This window comes from Ornithorhynchus anatinus, chromosome 7 (assembly GCF_004115215.2).
Source record: "Ornithorhynchus anatinus isolate Pmale09 chromosome 7, mOrnAna1.pri.v4, whole genome shotgun sequence".
Taxonomy (NCBI): domain Eukaryota; kingdom Metazoa; phylum Chordata; class Mammalia; order Monotremata; family Ornithorhynchidae; genus Ornithorhynchus; species Ornithorhynchus anatinus.
Genome location: NC_041734.1, coordinates 32,925,492 through 32,944,451, shown reverse-complemented (window position 1 = coordinate 32,944,451; position 18,960 = coordinate 32,925,492). Strand labels below are relative to the sequence as shown.

At 42.8% G+C, this 18,960-nt stretch overlaps 1 protein-coding gene, 1 long non-coding RNA gene and 1 other non-coding gene across 4 annotated transcripts in view; 1 reads left to right on the top strand and 2 right to left on the bottom strand.

Annotated features, from left to right (window-relative positions):
- LOC114813207 overlaps positions 1–18,960 on the bottom strand; it is a 141,203-nt gene that overhangs the window by 102,573 nt on the left and 19,670 nt on the right. The gene's annotated exons all lie outside the window — the stretch shown is intronic.
- Positions 505–18,960, top strand: part of ASB18 (ankyrin repeat and SOCS box containing 18) — a 37,934-nt gene continuing 19,478 nt past the window's right edge. Inside the window, exons 1-2 of the mRNA XM_029068671.2 lie at positions 505–806; positions 7,830–8,097. Coding sequence (XP_028924504.1) covers positions 566–806; positions 7,830–8,097 — 509 coding nt within the window. The 5' untranslated portion in view covers positions 505–565. The remainder of the gene's footprint in view (positions 807–7,829; positions 8,098–18,960) is intronic.
- On the bottom strand, positions 5,265–5,398 carry LOC114813496. Its single transcript, XR_003761213.1, has one exon. It is a non-coding gene; the product is annotated as a small nucleolar RNA SNORA7 (small nucleolar RNA).

Here is an 18,960-nt window from a genome sequence, read left to right as displayed (position 1 = left end):
AGAGGTGGTGCTTAATAATAATAATAATGATGATGACGCTGGTATTTGTTAAGTGCTTACTATGTGCCAAGCACTGTTCTAGCACACAGGGGTAGATACAAGATTATCAGGTTGTCCCACATGGGGCTCAGTCTTAATCCCCATTTTACAGATGAGGTAACTGAAACACAAAGAAGTTAAGTGACTTGCTCAAAGTCGCACAGCTGACAAGTCGCGGAGCCTGGATTAGAATCCACAACCTCTGCTTCCCAAGGCCATGCTCTTTCCACTAAGCCATGCTGCTTCTGTCTTGGCACAGTTAGCATTTGAATACATGAATAGGAGTGGATAGTTATTGTATGTGTGTTGTCACAAGTTTGCAGGGTAGTGGTTAATCTTTCTGAAACTGTATCCAGACCTCCACATGACCCAATCATATCAGGGAACTATTACCATCATCTGACCCCAGTGGAGCTATAAATATCAGCACAATAGAGCCCTAACTGTGAGGTGACAGTAGGAACAATTCAGCATCAGACCTCCTTCCCCTCCTGGAATGATCTTTCCCTGAAAGATACTGGAGCCAATGGACCGGCTGCTGGAGCCAGCAAAAGGGAAGCTTAAGATCTTCCAGAAGATGGAACAAGGGAACACATTAACAGCATGGGCTCCAGCGGACAAGTACTACACTGCCTTGGTTACCGGGGACCTGGGTCAGCTTCAAGCTCTGACTGCCAAACATTATGGAGATGTCAATGTGGTTTTTGAGATCAATAAGAATGAGATGGAATGGCAGGTGAAATCCCCAGTCACTTTTGGACTGTCAGGTACTCTTGCTTTTAAAGACCCAGTTAGTGATGAGCTACTAATACAATTTACAGTAAGGCTGTGTAACTCAGCACTTTACTTACTAGAAATCTATAGCCGCTGCTGTTTCTGGTATTCCCCAATCCAAGAGCAATTTTCATTGATTGATCCCTTGGGAGAAGCCACTATCCAATTAGGAGCAGTTTAAAACAATCAGACTGTGGTCAGGGAACATGTCTACCAACTCTCTAGCATTGTATTTTCTTAAGGACTTAGTACAGTCTTCTGTACACAGTAAGTACTAAATACCATTGATTGACATGGAGTTCTTCCTTTGGCAAAGCGAGTTGTGATTCCCCAGGCATATTTAGGATAAAGTTCCTTCTAGAATCTCAGTACAGCTGCCTAGAACAAGCCCTCAAATAGCAAGATGATGTCCTACTCTGACGAGCAGATGAGTCCTAACAGCTCCAGCATTGGTAATAGGTTGGGATTTCCAGTCAATCAATGGTATTCATGGAGGATTTATTGCATGCAGAGCACTGTTCTAAGCACTTAGCACTGCGGGGCTACATCCTGCCAATGCCTGAATTTATGCATGGCCAGAATTCAACCAATTTTTGTGCTCCTTCTCTCCACCAAATGGTGTCCTTCCTTGGGCTAAATGACTTCTTTAAGAACTGAATTTCTCATTTTGATAGCCCTATGTGACTATGCAAAAAAACCCCTGAGAAGCCCTTACTAAAGGTATCTGAAATTTTGAGTCAGCTGGCAGCTCTTACTCCTAGATAATTGAACTTTAACTGTAAAGGACAAGGGAAGCTCTGCAACACAGAATAGGATCCCAAAAAAAAAGATCCATTTGTTTGCTGTGCATGCCTATTGAAATGCAAATATTCCTTACAAGAAATCAATCATTTATTGAGCATCTACTGTCTGCTGAGCACTCTACTAAATGCTTGGAAGAGTAGAATATAACAGAGTTGGTAGATTCATTCTCTGTCCATAAGGAACTTACAGGCTAGAGGGGAAGACAGATATTAATATAAATTTCAGATGTGTACCTATTGTGGATCTGAGGGTGGGATGATTAAGAGGAAACAAATCCAAGTGCAAGAAAATGACTACATAGAGCAAAAATACAGTTTGTTCTTTTTGTTTAAAAAAAAAAGGGGGGGAAGGTATAGCTCCGAAAAAGAGTAAAAATGTTAAAAGCCCTTTTAGGGTCAGACCAGACCACCAAAACACACACTTCAACTCTTGACTCAATGTCATGATAATCTAAGATTATCAAGAGGTTTGCTTAGGAACCCAACCACCAAAGCAGGTACCCATGATTCCATCCAAGGAAAATCTGCTAAGTAGCATTAGGAAAACAGAGACACACTGAAACCAATTGGAAGGCAAAGGAAAACAAGAAGGACCATTTTAAAATGTTGGTTTCAGTCCGAGGATGTTTCAGCACCATCTATCCAACTGCCAGACTCCCAGAACCAAAAGATCCAGGAAAGGCAGCATGCTGCAGACACAGTGGTATGTTAATTGAAAATAAGAACCTAGTGTGTGCTTCCCTGTTACATACCTCATGATGTCATGTGAGCTGACGATGCAAGCCAGTGACTAGGGAGTCATAAACGAGTTAAGACCTGTTGGTCCATATTATGACACTGTATGGATGGTCATGGACTAAAGCTTTTTGATTGTACATGCTGGACACACAGCAGGTTGCGGGTGCGGAACAAGTTTAAAAACCCTATGTATTAAACATATAGACTTCAAATCAATAGCCTTTATTAAGCACCAACAGTAACCAGAGCACTTTAAGTGTTTGGGAAATCACAAAAGCTAGAACCCTGCTCTCAAGGAGCTCTAGCAGAGGAGACAGACATTTAACTTACAAACAGGAGGAAGTAATAAAGAATTTAAGGTAAGGATTTAAGGACTACAGGGGCTGTGATAACTTTGAGTGTTTAGGTGGTGTGGAAGGATTGAAGTGACTCCTGGGGAATAAAAACAGAAGGATGATTGTAGATTATTTGGATTAGGCCTTCCAGAGAAGAGGTGGCCTCCTGAAGATGAATGAGGAGGGAGTTTCAGGAAGGGGAGATTAGAAGCAGGCATAGAAATTAAGGTTGATTTTAGAGGAATGAAATGTGCAAGCTAAAGTGCAGTGGGAGAAGAGTGGATAATAGCAGAGTGGATTCCCTGCCCTTTAGGCTATATACTTGTTGTGGGCAAGGAATGTACCTGCTATACTGTACTTTCCCAAGCACTTAGTACAGCTCACTAACTATTATTGACTGACTGACTAGAAGACAACTGATTAAGTCCCATGAAGCCATTAGTCAGGAGTTTCAACTTGAGAGAAACGGGCAAGAATTGGGGATTTTGAGTGGAGAGTCATTGCAGTCACTGCGTTTTTTGGGGAAAAAATGATCTGGGCCTCCAAGTGAAGTCTATACTGGAAAGAGGAGACTCTGAAAGCTGAGATACCAGTGGGGAAGCTGAGGCAGTAATCAAGCCATATTATCTGGACCACCATGAACCCCTCTCAGGGTTGTACCTGGAGATTTTCCAGTACTCTACAAGTCTCAGCTACAGAAGTGAGAGTCAAGCCGAGGCCTACCCATTCCATTCCTAGCTTGGGCAGTGGCTAGCTAGTAGAAGGCAATCTGCTACAAGTCAAAATTCACCCATGCTGGGCAGCTGCAGCATGGGAGAGAGTCAAGGGCAGAGACTCAAGTTTACTGCATGGAAGGTAGCAATGGTAAACCATTTCCATATTTTTACCAAGAAGATTCTATGAATACACTAACAGAACAATTGCAGGTGGAGAGCCGGTCATTCTGGGAGAGATGTGTCTGTGGTATTGCTGTGGGTCAGAAATGACTTGATGGCATAAGACAAGACAAGGACCATCTTGATGGCCATTTGGATGGAAAGAAAGAGATAGATTCTGGAAATGTTATGGAGGGAGAACCTATAGGGTTTGGAAGACTAAATATGGAGGGGTATGGGGAGAGAGTTTTGAATAAGAAGTAGGAGTCAATCAATCAATGGTATATATTGAGTGCTTACTGTGTGCAGACCACTGTATTAAGCCCTTGGGAAGGCACTCTTTAAACACTTGATACTCACCCCAACCTCATCCCCACAGCACTTATGTACATATCCATAAACTATTTTGTCTGTCTCCCCCTCTAGACTGTAAAGCTTCTTGTGAGCAAGGAAACTGACTACCAACAGTTATACTGTACTCTCTCAAATGCTTAGTACAGTTCCCCTACAATCAGTAAGCACTCAAATATCACTGATTGATACAACAGAGCAGAGTTGGTAAACAATATCACTGCCACCAGGAGCTTAAAGGATAATGTCACAGTTGGTTTAGGAGACAAGGGGACACTGGTGGTGTTGTCAATTGTAATGGGAGAAGAATACTTGAAATGGAAGAGGAGAAATGGGGAGTTCATTTATTGTAATGGGAGAAGAATACTTGAAATGGAAGAGGAGAAATGGGGAGTTCATTTATTGAGCTTGAGGTGCCAGTGGGACCTCCAGGTAGAGATATCCAGGAAGCAGGGGGAAATGTAAGATTTCATTCATTCATTCAATAGTATTTATTGAGCACTTACTATGTGCAGAGCACTGTACTAAGCGCTTGGGATGAACAAGTCGGCAACAGATAGAGACAGTCCCTGCCATTTGACGGGCTGGGAGGAGAGAGGTCAGGGCCACAAGGTAGGTACCAGGGTTATCTAAAGTGGTATTTTGAAGTCATAGGTGTGGATGAGCTCCCTAGGAAGTGAGGGTAAATACAGTAGAGAAGGGAACACAGAACAGAACCTGGAGGAACCTTCTACTCCCCAGTATATATTACAAACACAAACACATAGACACACACACAGGCAGAGGAAGAGGTAACAAAAGAGACTGAGACAAATGGGCCAAAGAAGGAAGAAGAAGAGGAGAACAAGAAGAGCACTGGGTTTGAAGAACTGAGAAGGGAGTGGTCCACAGTGTTAAAGGCAGCCAGAAGGTTAAGGAGGATGAGGACAAGAAGGATCTGGCAAGAAGGATCGTTGGTGATCTTGGAAGGAGAGGTCTCAGTGGAGTTAAAGAGGTGGAAACTGGATTGCAGGAGGTGGGGCGGATCAGTAAGGGAGTTTGAGAGGAATCAGTGGCAGTGGGTTTAAACACTATTTTAGGAATTATGAAAAGAAAGGGAAAATGAAGAGAGACCTGGATTGTGCAGAGCAGTCCAGAGATGTCTTTATGTCTTTCTTGTCTTGTCTTATGATAAGTGGTCTCCGACCCATAGTGACACCACCACCTGCAATTGTTCTGTAGTGTAACCACAGTTTTCTTGGTAAAAGTATGGAAGTGGTTTACCATTGCCTCCTTCCATGCAGTAAACTTGAGTCTCCACCCTTGAACCTTTCCCATGCTGCTGCTGCCCTTCACAGGTGAGTTTTCACAGGTGTAGCAGATTGCCTTCCACTCGCTAGCCACTGCCTAAGCTAGGAATGGAATGGGTGTCTGCTTGACTCTCCATCCTGTAGTCGGGACTAGTAGAGTACTGGAAACTCTCCAGGTGAGAACCTGAGAGGGGTATGTTTTTCTTAGGAAGTGGAAACAAGGGTCTGTATGAAGAGAGAGGACAAGAAGCCTACATCCGCATGACCTGTAGAAACTGAGAGTTAAATGACAGTACTGTAGATCAAGTGAACTGAATGGAGTTTGCACATTACATGCATGACTCATCGCCCTGTCCACTCCTCACATACACATTTGTGATGTGAAGGGGGGAAATGTTAAAATTAACCTACTTCAGTATAAAGAACCAGCTGCTAAAGTATGAACAAAATCCCTTAGTCCAAAGGCTGATTCTTCTTCCTTTCTGCTCTGCCTTCACCACTTTTCTCCTTTTCTAAAGCAGACCTGGATTTCAGATGATTTAGGACTTTTGATAACCTAAGACACTTTAACCCAAAACCAGAAATTATATTGGGAAAGCTCTGATTTAAGGGCAGATAAGTAGCACTCTACCACCAAGTATTTTTAGCCTATTAGACATTAAAGATATAATGGCCAGTTATAAAAACCAAAAAAATCATATCTTGGGAAGAAAATGGTTATAGGGGAGGGGCTTTAGGAGGCAAAAGGGACTACTGGGGAGACAATGAAATTTGATCTCAAAATGTATGGAGGGGAAAGTGGGAAATGTTCAGTGATACACCCCCTCCTGTCTCCTACGTTTGTGTGTGTGTGTGTGTGTGTGTGTGCATGTGTGTATACACACATATATAGAGACACAAATATATGCACACAAATTCACACACACACACACACACACATTTACCACCAACATCACTGGCACAAGGTGGTTATGAGTCACTTAGCATCTGACTCCTTTTGCTGAACTGAGGGCAGCTTGGCCTAGAGAAAAGAGCAAGGGACAGGGAGGCATGAGATTTGGGTTCTAACTTCAGTTAGGCTAACGGCCTACTGGGTGTGATCTTGGACAAGTCACTTACTGTCTCTGGGCCTCCATTTCCTCATTTATAAAATGGAGATAAGATACCTGCTCTCTCTAAATCTTTAATCGTGAGCCCAGTGTTGGACAGAAAAAGCTTCTCATCTCATAATCTTGTATTTATCCCAGAGCTAGCTCCATAGAAAGCACTTAGTAAATACCATAACTGATGCCAGGATGTACTTCTGGAAAATGAAGCCTATTGATCTTAATTCAATCAAGCCCTTGCATCAGCGCTTAGTACAGTGCTCTGCACAAAGTAAGTGCTCAATAAATATGATAGAACCATCATAGACTCCTAATGGAAGAACAGAGTACAGCAGGTACTGTAGATATTACCAATTTAGCAAAATGATGAAAACCTGGGAATTCCAATTCTCTTTCCAAACAATCATCCTGAAATCCCAGCACCAACCCAACTGACTCAACAGAAGACCCAGATATCTTCTTTCCCCAGACATACCTCACTTAGCCATCCACCGTAACTGTATCTTTCGTGGCCTGGTAGTCTACGGCTCTCCTAAAGATGCATGTATGATGTCCTAAGGCCTGGAATGGTTCGCAACAGGTTAGGAACCGGTGGCTCATGCAGGTGGGTAATTAATGAGGGGCTTTTCAAAAGTCTCAGCATGGGCTCTGGGAAAGAAGGTGTCCTGTGAATAGAGAACCCTTTACAGCTCATTACTGCCAAGGAATCGATTCTTCCATCATTATAAGAAGACATTCCTGCCATGTGAAATCCTGCCTCTTGATGTGTATTCACCGGGGAATTTCTCCCCCCTGTTTCCACCATTGCACGGAGCTGCTAACAACCTTCAACAGGCCTTTTGAAACCTCCAAAGTTTTCAGAGAGGTAAAAATGTATAGCACCTGCTCCATTTTATTCAGTGAAAGAACAACCCTACACATACAAAAAAAAAACCCTAAAAGGGTAGAGAAATAAACCAGAATTGTGTTAAATGTGGAGCACACATCAAAGCTTTTTTTAAGACTCAGATATTTTCTGTAAGACTCAACTTTCTCTAAACCCTTTCCCCCCCCGAACACCTTGAAAATGTCGGGTCACTTGGTTTTGTTTTCTATTGTGTTCTCTCCTCTTGTGGCTGGATGGAGCTGGAAAGGGCAAGGCTTACTGTGGGGTTTCAAGGCAGTGTGCCCATAGCCCACTACAGGCTTTGTCCTCCTCTTGCCATCTAAGCCAACCACTTACTTCAGGCCTGTTGTAGCGCTTCCCTGCACCCTGCCCCTCACTTAGCTTTCTGTGCCAGGGCCTTACTTATCCCTGCTCAATTTACAATGCCTCGCTGCCTTCACACTTTCCCTCTCCCCTCTTTAACTCTTCATCCCTCCCTACACCCCAATCTGTCGTGAGCCCCTACCACTGCCCCTGAGAACTTATCCCAAAACTTTCTCTTTCCCTAGACAATTCCCCTCATGATCTTCCTCTCCTTCCTTTACTTCCCACACATCAGGCTTTAATATATCCTCTTCATGTTTTCCCTCTCAGGCCTGTGGTCCCTGGAGTACAAGAGGGAGCTCACCAATCCCCTGTGCATCGCTGCGGGCCATGGTCATACGGACTGTGTGAGGCACCTGCTCCATGAGCACGCCAATGCCGACGCCACCCCAGGCGGTAGGAGTGCCCTGCACGAGGCCTGCCAGGCAGGTCACACAGACTGTACTCAGCTGCTGCTGGACTATCAGGCCAACCCCAACCTGCTGAGCGATGAGGGCTTCGCGCCCCTGCACCTGTGCCGCTCCCAGAATACCCTCGGGTAAGGAGGAGGCCACCGCCAACTGCCAGCCCCACCAGGCCAGAGGCCTCAGAGAAGCCAGGTGCTCCTTGTGTTGAGTTTAAGATGAGCTTTCTGTTGGCCCACCTCGTCATCCCCGCCAGTTATAACAATAATAAGAGTAGTATTTGTTAAAATGCTCATGATGTGCCAAGAACTGCACTAAGCCCTGGGATAAATACAAGATACTCAGGTCCAAGAGAGTCTGTTCCACAAGGTGCTCACAGTCAAAGTAGGAGGGAGAGCAGCTATGAAACTCCGCTTTACAGATAAGGAAACACTTATAAAGCGAGTTCGTTGTGGGCAGGGAATGTGTCTGATGTTATATTATACTCTCATAAGCACTTAGTATTCTGGTTTGCACACAGTAAGTGCTCAATAAATACAATTAATAATAATAGTATAAAGGCCATTTTACTCACCTTAGAGGAGGACCTGTCCTGGGGGAGATTTTTCTCTCCCTGACAAATTAGCAAAATGTCACAATAAACCTTCCACTGTTCCATAAAATCAACCTGCCTGTGAACAGCACGCACCTACCCCTGCCCAAGCCACCACATCCCTCCTCTGCTTCTGGCTGAGTTTAATTAGAGCTTGATTGCAAGAGAGAAGGGGGAAAGAAAGAAGCCAAACTGAGGTAATGAGCTGAATGATCACAGGCCTAAATAAAACAATGTTTGAATAATGCTAAAAGGCCACTGACAAGGGTTGGAGGCTTAAAAATTAGGATTTTTTAATGGTAATTTTATGCAAAATAATTGTCACAGTGGGATATAAATGGTTAGCTCCTTGGTGCAGGGGCAGGAGTTTCTATCTCTCTACAGGCTTTCCCTCTTTTCCAGTCCCACAAGCAATATGCAAAAAATGTCAGAGTGAGTGTAACAATGGCCCAGAGGCTTCCTCAGTGCCAGGGTTAAGCCTGGAGATTTCTTCAGGTAAAACTGTTGGCCAGATCCAAATAATGCACCAAATAAAATGGCAGACCACATTCATTCATTCACTAGTATTTGAGCCCTGAAGTGCTTAGGAATCTGCAATAAGAGTGATAATAAATATGGACCCTGTCAATCAATGGTATTTACTGAGCATTTATTCTGTGCAGAGCACTGTAGTAAGCACAGTCCTATAGAGTTGGTAGACTTGATTCCTGCCCAAAATGGGGAGACAGATATGAAATTACATTCCATACAGGGAATGTAGTAGAGTATAAGGACATGTACAACGAGTGCTGTGAGACTGGGGTATCAAAGTTCTTAACGGGTACGCAACCAAGTGCATAGTCGATGCAGAGGGGAGGACAGATGGGGGAAAAATGAGAGTGATGGATATAACCAGATGGTATAACATCAGTAGGGAAAGGAAGAAAATATACAGATAACTGATAGCAACAAATAGTGAAAAGGACTATATGTATAAGTGATGTGTGCTGGTGATCCATTTTTAAAATGATACTTAAAGTTGTGAGACTGGATCTGTGAGAACCTGACAGAGAATTCCTTGAACATTTTGTTTATGGAAATATAGCAGGCCCCTTGCCATTCAAGTGAACAGTGAGCAGACACCATTGATTAAGAGAAGAAAGAACATGCATAGGAGTTGTTTTTGCAGTAGTGGTGTTGTTTTGCACTGGGACTTCAAATAAAATAAATAAGCCAATATGTATATGAGCACTAAAGGTGCCTGATGGGATGACCTGACCAGAAGAGATGGAGATTAGATGGGAGATCCTGTCTGGAGGAGGTGGCTTTTCAGGAAGGCATTGAAGATGGAGAAAGATGCTATCTGGCAGGTTTGAAGGAAGAGTTTCAGGAAAAAGGGAAGGGTGTGGGAGCAATAAGGAAGGGTGGGAGAGAAGTATGTCCATTTCTCCCATCTACTTCAAACCCTCCAGAGAGCCAAATCCAACTATACAGAATGTTGAGAGAACTCAAGTGTGCCTGCATATAATTTTTGTGTAATTTTCACAAGGTTCAGGCCATTTTTAGATTAGAAAATATTGTTCCTCTCCAGGTCATTATGTGTTTTTCATTTGGAATTCCTTCTCAACCACAAGCGTGGACAAAAGCCTCATCTGGTAAAGGTGTACAGGAGACAGAATAAAGATGAATTAAATAAGGGTAGCAAAGACACCAAAAATTTCTGCTTAGCTATAATAGCTCATGAACAACAGTTCCACAAGAATACAGGAGAGCCACATGAGAGGCAACACAGCCTAGTGGATTAAGCACAGGCTTGGGAGTCAGAAGGACCCGCAGTCTAACTCAAACTCTGCCACTTGTCTGCTGTGTGACCTTGGCCACTCACTTCATTTCTCTGTACCTGAGTAACCTCATCAAATTGTACTTTCCAAGTGCTTACAGTGCTCTTCACAAAGTAAGTCCTCAATAAGTACGACTGAATGAATGTGCAAAATAGGGATTGATACTGTAAGCCCAAGGTAGGACAAGGATTGTGTCCAACCTAATTAACTTGTGTCTACCTCAACACTTAGTACAGTGTCTGGTGTATAGTAAAATCTTAGAAACCATTAAAATTTAAAAAAAACCCACACATAGCTCGGAATACTCAAACAGGAATTAGAATCAAGATAGTGAAAAATTCAAAATATCCCAGCTCTCTGAAATGCAGTTATTAATAGGTTCAGCCAAATAAAATTACCAAAGAATTAATAAAATTAGCTATATTATTCTTCCTGTTTCCACTTGCCCTCACTTGAATTAAATGGATTTCTTCAGGGAGCTGTGATCAGTGAAATGAGTGGATTTTTATCCCAAAATAAAAGCAGCAGCATGGCCTAGCGGAAAGAGTCCGGACCTGAGAGTCAGAGGAACTGGATTCTAATCCCAGCATCACCTGTCTGCTGTGTGACCTTCGGCAAGTCACTTCACTTATCTGTGCTTCATTACCTTATCTGCAAAATGGGGATTAAATCGTACTCTCTCAGTCTGTTACTTCCATATGGAACAGGGATTGTGTCCAACTTGATTAACTTGTATCTCTGCCAGCGCTTAGTATAGTGCTTGCTTATAAGTGCTTAACAAGTATCATTAAAAATAAAATCTCTAAGCTCAGTGTGGGCAGGAAACATGTCTACCTACTCAATTATATTGTACTCTTCCAAGTGCTTGGTTATATCCACTACACCATGCTGCTTCCCAGCTCTGTAAATTCATTCATTTATTCAATCGCATTTATTGAGTGCTTACTGTATGCAGAGCACTTACTAAGCACTTGGAATGTGCAATTGGGCAACAGAGAGAGACAATCCCTGCCCAACAATGGGCTCACAGTCTTAAAGGGGGAGACAGACAACAAAACAAGTAGTCAGGCATCAATACCATCAAGATAAATAGAATCATAGATATATACACATCATTAATAAATCATCATCTTCCAAGCACTTAGTTCACTATTCTGTGCACAGTAAGTACTTAATAAGCCGTAAGCAACTGATAGATAAAACTCCTTTCATCCTATTTTGTCATTATGATTCTTCATCCTCCTCCCCATCCACATACACACTTTCAGTGTATTGCAATAATAGCAAATACACGTGAAAAATTCATATGCCTTTTTTTCCTGTGGTCCCAGCCTTGGCCCATCTCCTCAGCATTCCCTGCCTAACATGTCTTTCTAGAGGACCCTGCCCACTTTATCTTCTCTGATGGCCTTGGCTCAACCTTCATCATCCCAGCCTACACATTCTCCTCAGCAGCCCTGGCCTGCTTCTATTTCCACACCCACTAACAATAACAACATTAGTTTATGTGGAGAGCTTTTATTCCTAAAGAATTCTCATGTTACTTATCTGATTTTTATCCTCATAACCTATGAAGTAGGCAGAAATGTGAATGGAGCACTGGATTGAGTGCCTGTTGAGTTGAACGCAGTGTCCTGGGCACTTGGGAAATGAACGATAGATGAGCCACAGTCCCTACCCACAAGGAAGTTAGATGGCATCCGGCCCAAGCACTGCCTCAATCCACCCAGCCAGCTCTGAGCCAGCCCCATTCAGTACTGCCTTCCTGCTCATGACCAGAGTAATATGTTTTACATCTTTTTAGCTAATCATGACTCACATAACTTCAATAGAGGGATTTTTGATTTAGCTTTTCTTTGGAAGCAACATGGCCTGTGAGAAGTAAAGTGGTCTAGTGGAAAGAGTACAGGCCTGAGAGTCAGGCGACGAGTTTCAATAATAATAATAGTAATAATAATAATGGTATTTGTTTAGCACTTAGTACAGTGTCTGACACATAGTGCTGGGTTGGATACAAGCAAATAGGGTTGGACACAGTCCCTGTCCGATGTGGGGCTCACAGTCTCAACCCCCATTTTACAAATGAGGTAACTGGCCCAGAGAAGTGAAGTGACTTGCCCAAAGTCACACTGCAGACAAGTGGTGAAGCTGGAATTAAAACCCATGACCTTCTGACTCCCAGGCCCATGCTCTATCCACTACATCATGCTGCTTCCCAGCTCTGTCAATTCATTCATTCAATCATATTTATTGAGCGCTTACTGTGTGCAGAGCACTGTACTAAGCACTTGGAATGTACAATTAGGCAACAGAGAGAGACAATCCCTGCCCAACAACGGGCTCATAGTCTAAAACGGGGAGATAGACAACAAAACAAGTAGTCAGGCATCAATACCATCAAGATAAATAAAATCATAGATATGTACACATCATTAATAAAATAGAGTAATAAATAATATATACGAATATACACAAGTGCTGTGGGGAGGGGAAGGCGGTAGAGCAGGGGGAGGGAGTAGGGGCAATGGGGAGGGGAGGAAGGACAGTGGAAAGGGAGGGCTCAGTCTGGGAAGGCCTCCTGAAGGAGATGAGCTCTCAATTGTGTATGTGTCATCTCAGGCAAGTTCCTTAACTTCTTGGTGCCTCAGTTTCCTCATCTGCAAAATGGGGATTAAATACCTGTTGTCCCTCCCCTTTAGACCATGTGCCCCATGTGGGAAAAGGACTGTAACATAATTATCTCGTCTCTACCTCAGCCCTTAGTACAGTGCTTGGCACATAGTAAGCACTTCATTATAATTAATAGTCAGTGAGATGAAAATAGGTATCTCCAACAACCTCCTAAGATAAATGTGTATTTTGAACTCATTATTTAAATATTTACTCAAGCATACAATTTGATTTAGAAATATACATTTTCCTTATTTCTCATACTGGTTCTGAGGACATAGAAGAGGACTTGAAAATGAGGAGAAAAATGGTTCTGGGCCTTCTAACCCAACCATCTCCCTCCGCCCACATCTAGCTAAGCAACTATTCACACATTTTCTTGTTATCTGCCTAACGATTTAAACACTAAGAAGTAGCTGTAGGGAGAGATTCACCACCATACTAAATTTGAACTTTGCATTAGTCACCACTAAATTTCTCTCATTTGATTAATTCAAAGCATCTTTCCACTCACCTTGAATTGATATTTACAATGCTCCTGTACAGAGGCCTTATCGTGCTCATTTCGCAAGTGGAAGAAATGAAGCAAAGTCAAACTAAGAGGCTTTCCCAGAGCCACACGACATGAACAAAATGCAAAAGTAGCATCTTTTGCCCTGCTCATCAGACCATATCCATCCTTAAGTATAGTATTTACAGATCTGTATTAATATAAAAAGAGAGATTAGAGAAGCAGCATGGCTCAGTGGAAAGAGCCTAGGCTTGGGAGTCAGAGGTCATGGTTTCGAATCCCAGCTCTGCCCCTTGTCAGCTGTGTGACTGTGGGCAAGTCACTTCACTTCTCTGTGCCTCAGTTCCCTCATCTGTAAAATGGGATGACGACTGTGAGCCTCACGTGGGACAACCTCATTCCCCTGTATCTACCCCAGCGCTTAGAACAGTGCTCTGCACGTAGTAAGCACTTAACAAATACCAACATTATTATTATAAAAACCACTAGCCTTCAACATCACAAAATAAGATGAGCAAGTTTGTCATCGATAGATTGTCGCCGCACATAGAAAATAAAATCAAAGCCAAAAACTATTACTCAGCATAGATAACTACGTTTTTCCAGCAAACTAAAGAACAAATGGGCTCCAGCTTAAGGGTGTACAAACAGCACAAGATTTATTGAGAGAATCCATATTCCTGTCACAGTTGGTGTCAACATATTGAGGTGACCCTAAAATATTCTCTACAAAGATGATCAGGTACATCAGTAGGGCAATTCTAGATCTATGAACATGTTCCTTCCAAGTGTTCAGACCCATTAAGTCTATTTCCCCCTTGACTCAGGGTGCAGAATTTGCGGATCAGTCCCACACAGCCAACCTTACAATTACCACCGAAGTCCAGATAATGGGCTGAAACTGCCCTGTGCTGCCACCTCCTGATCACTTCCCAGAGTGACCTAAACAGAAATGACCCTTCCACTTCATCGGCTCAACAAGACCACTTACATATTTGGTAATCACTCATTTGGGTGCCTACATTTAGTCATAGGGAAGGCCCGGGCTCACGCAAAAACATGTGTCAAATCATTATTAGCACCCCAAATTAGGTAAATAAACCGAAGAGTTGAAAGTCCCATTCAGTGACCGATAATAATGATATGCATCAAGCATTGTGCTAAGAGCTGGGTGAATACAAGATAAATAAATGAAGATAAATAAGCCAAATAGTTGAAAGTCCCATTTAGTGACCAATAATAATGATATGCATCAAGCACTGTGCTAAGAGCTGGGTGAATACTAGATAATCTAAAACAGTTCTTGTCCAACATGGAGTTCTGAATCTAAGACCTGGGGAAAGCAGGTATCTTATTCTATATTTTACAGATGGGCAGAGAGAGGTTGTCATCTGTCCAAAGTTGCACCCATCCAGTAGGCCAGCGGCAGAACTGAGATTAGAACCCAGGTCTCTTAAATTCCTACTGCTATATTCCTTCCATTAGGCAATGCTGCCTCCCCATTAACCCCAAAGTCAACCAAATAGAAGCAGACAGCCTTCAAAAGGGGCAGATTAGCATATATTGGTCATGGGTTCTAGTCCTGGCTCCACCGCTTTTCTGCAGTGTGACCTTGGGCAAGTCACTTCACTTCTCTGGGCCTCAGTTACCTAATCTGTAAAATGTGGATTGAGACATGGGACAGGGACTGAATCCAACCTGATTTGCTTGTATCCACCCAGAGCTTAGTAGAGTGCCTAGCACATAGTAAGCACTTAACAAATGACACAGTTATTGTATTCATGAAGCACTGCAAATAGATACTAAAAGAATTGTGATAGACAACCTAATTTTAAAGGCATAGTTTCATTTGGGTTCTGCAGTAATACAGGAATGATTCAGAGGAAGAAAGGTTTAGGGTCAAGGTGTGAAGCTGAATCTAATAATGACCTTTTGCCACCATCAAAACCAGAACCAAGAAATCTATTACTCTATTCCTCTGGGTTTAGGATAGTACCAGAGAAGCAGCATGGCCTAGTGGCTAGATCATGGGCCTGGGAGTCAGAAGAACCTGTGTTTTAATCCCAGCTCTGCCACTTGTCTCCTGTGTGACCTTGGGCAAGTCATTTCACTTCTCTGTGCCTCAGTTCCCTCACCTGTAAAACTGGGGATTAAGACTTGAGCCCTGTGCGGGACAGGGACTGCCCAACCTGATTAGCTTGTCCCCAGCGATTAGAACAGTGCCTGGCACATAGTAAATGCTTCAAAATTACCACAAATTATTATTAGCCAGTCAACAAGGAGCTCTGCTAAAATGGGAACCATGGCAAGAAACAAACTATCTGCAAAACAGGGGAGGAGGGGTTGGAGGAAGAAAAAAAAAATCAGCTTGTGTTGTCAGATCAGTTTACGGCGACATACATAGAATCAATAAACTTCATTCTCCATGTCTGACTGAACTCACAGAACACAACCTTGAGCAAAACTCTACCTACACAAGGAACTGCAAAGCTCTAATATACACATTCCAGAAACTTGGAAAGGCCTTCCACCTCCAGTTAATCACTCCTTTGACAGAAACAGCCCTGGACTCTCTCTAATAAGAAGAGGGGAAGTGCTAACTGACATCTCCCCATGCAATTTTTCATCCCATTTGAAGTTTCATGATTATCGGGATTTACAGTCATTTTCATTAGACTTGGCAGTGACCTGGGAGGAAGGTGAATATTCTTAAGCTAACTTTACAGATCTAAAAACTGACACTCAGCGACCACAAATTCTTTCTAGATTGGTAATGGGACCAAAAATCGGGGAAGCAGCAGTGCCTAATGGAAAGAGCCCAGGCTTGGAAGTCAGAGGACCTGGTTTCTAATCCTGACTCTACCACTTGCCTGCTGCGACACCTTGGGCCAGTCACTTCACTTCTCTGTGCCTCAGTTCCCTCGTTTGTAGAATGTGGGAAATGGACTGTGTCCAACCTGTGTTCATCCTTTAGGATGAATGAACTGGCACAAGCCCAGTGTACTCCTTATCCATGAACAGAGAGCTTGGAGCCAACCCCCACTGCTGCTAAACTGAAGCTTCTCATCAAGTCTAAACTTGGCTCAGTTACCTCATCTTTAAAATGGGGGTGAACACTGTGAGCCCCCTGTGAGACAGGGACTTTGTCCAACCCAATTTGCTTGTATTCCCTCACCACCGCTTAGTACAGTGCCTGGCACAAAGTAAGCACTTAAATACCACAATTATCCCTCTAGTCTGTAAGCTCATTGTGGACAGGGAACGTATCTACCACCTCTGTCGTATTATAATTTCCCAATTGTTTAGTACACTGCTCTGCACACAGTAAGCTCTCAAATATCATTGATGATGATGATGATGACCCAATAACTAACTTTCCATTCCATTCAAGTATGCCCAAAACCCACCCCAAAGGTGCACAAATACCAGTTACTGGTGCTCCCCATGCCAACTCCAGTGCCCTTTACTACACTTAACTTTTCCATTCTTAGTCAATTCCTTCATTAATTTTGGCAACTCCTCCTGTTGTGAGGGCCTATCTACAGAGGAGCCTAAATTGTAATGAATGCAAAAATAGGATTGGAAAATTGGGCTTGGAATGTACCTCCCTCAAAGCAGATTGATATGATGATCAGAATTTTGGGGAAAAGGGACTTCCAGTTTCTCCCTCATTGCAGTAATGGGGAGGTACTTAAATGTCTGTCAATTGATTTTAAAATTATCATACTAAAAGGGCAAACACTTAAACACAGACAGGCCCAGTAAGGCTTTGACAGGCACTTTTTTAAATGTCCTGTCAACTCCGTTTTTGAGCCCAGGTAGGAATACTTTGTGTTTGGCCCCTGCCTTCACACCGTCTTCTGACAGATCTCACTGCTCTAACACCAATCTACCATCCCACCTAGCTCTTCTGGATTTCTTCTTCAGACTCCCGGAGGCCCACTCCCATATACTAAATTGCCCCTGCCCTCAAGATGTTCTCAATAGCTAGAGAGGTGGTCCGGGATAAGATTAGGAAGCTGACTGGATCCAAGTTATCTTGTGGACCATAATTGCTTTCTCATTACCAACCTAGGGCAAAGGTGAGAGGGATGGCAACTATATACGTCAAATAGATTCTTATTAGACCAGGAGAATAAGGTCATGGGTTCTAATTCCGGCTCCACCATTTGTCTTCTGTGTAGCCCTGGGGCAAGTCATTTCACTTCTCTGTGCTTCAGTTACCTCATCTGCAAAATGGGAATCAAGACTGTGAACCTCACATGGGACAGGGACTGTATCCAACCCAATTTAACGTATATACACTCCAGCCCTTAATACAGTGTCTGGCACATAGTAAGTGCTTAACAAATACTACAATTATTATGACTATTATATGCATGCCCTCATTCAATTTCTCTAAATTTCAGCCTGCCATTTGTTTCTCATTAACACCTTCACCAAATTGGGGGGCGGGGACGAGAGGAAAAGGAAAAAAGAGAAAACACCCCACAGTCACGTAAATCATCTTATATACATAGCTATATGGTATGTAGGCATAGGTATGAGATCTCACTGAAGCTTGCCTTGACTTATTTACATCCCTGACACAAGTTAAAATAGAAAAAGATTTCCAGCCTGTGGTTCCAAATTTCAGTCAGAAGCTAACTGTGCAGCGGCTGAGTTCCAAGCCCTTGAATATCAGCATCTATAATAGAAAATGCTGACAGACGCTTAACTCCAGCAACACCACTGGGCGCCGCTACAATAACTTAGCCAACTACCTTGAAGGATCAAAAATTAATAGACGTGTCAGGCAGGGTGTGAGGCTTCGACCACTGCTTTTCAACTGTAAAGACTTTAGAAAAGTTAGACGCTGAGGAGGTCAAGCTTTTGGTAACATAAACATAACCCTTTGATTAGGAAAGACTACTTTCCCCCTGCATTTTTTTTTTTAAATACAAGTAGTAGATTTTAGGTCATCCTTAATTTTTTCCTGACAATAGAGAGTGGGTCATTGACCTACATACAGAGCTATTTTATTTTTCTAACTCTTGATAACAATGGCCTGAACACCTATGTGCCACGTTCTTCTATATCCCCATATAGTCGGCAATTCACCATGGGGGCAGGACTTAAAACCTTTGAGCCTCTGAGTGACTAGGATAAAAAAAAATTATCTGGGCTTCCTTCCAACCATTGAGCTTCAGAATTCAGGAGAATTCAACACACACACACAAAAAAGGGATATCAGAGCTTTAATCTAGAAGCTTTTTGAAGAGATTTTAAAAAAAAAAAGTTCCAGTAAAGTTCAGTCTTACCTTCTTCACTTTAGGAGCCACGCATGCCAACTTCGTCCTATTTAGTGGAGAGTTCCTCTCCTTGACCTCTTTTTTTTTTTACAGCAGAGATAATTAACATGGTG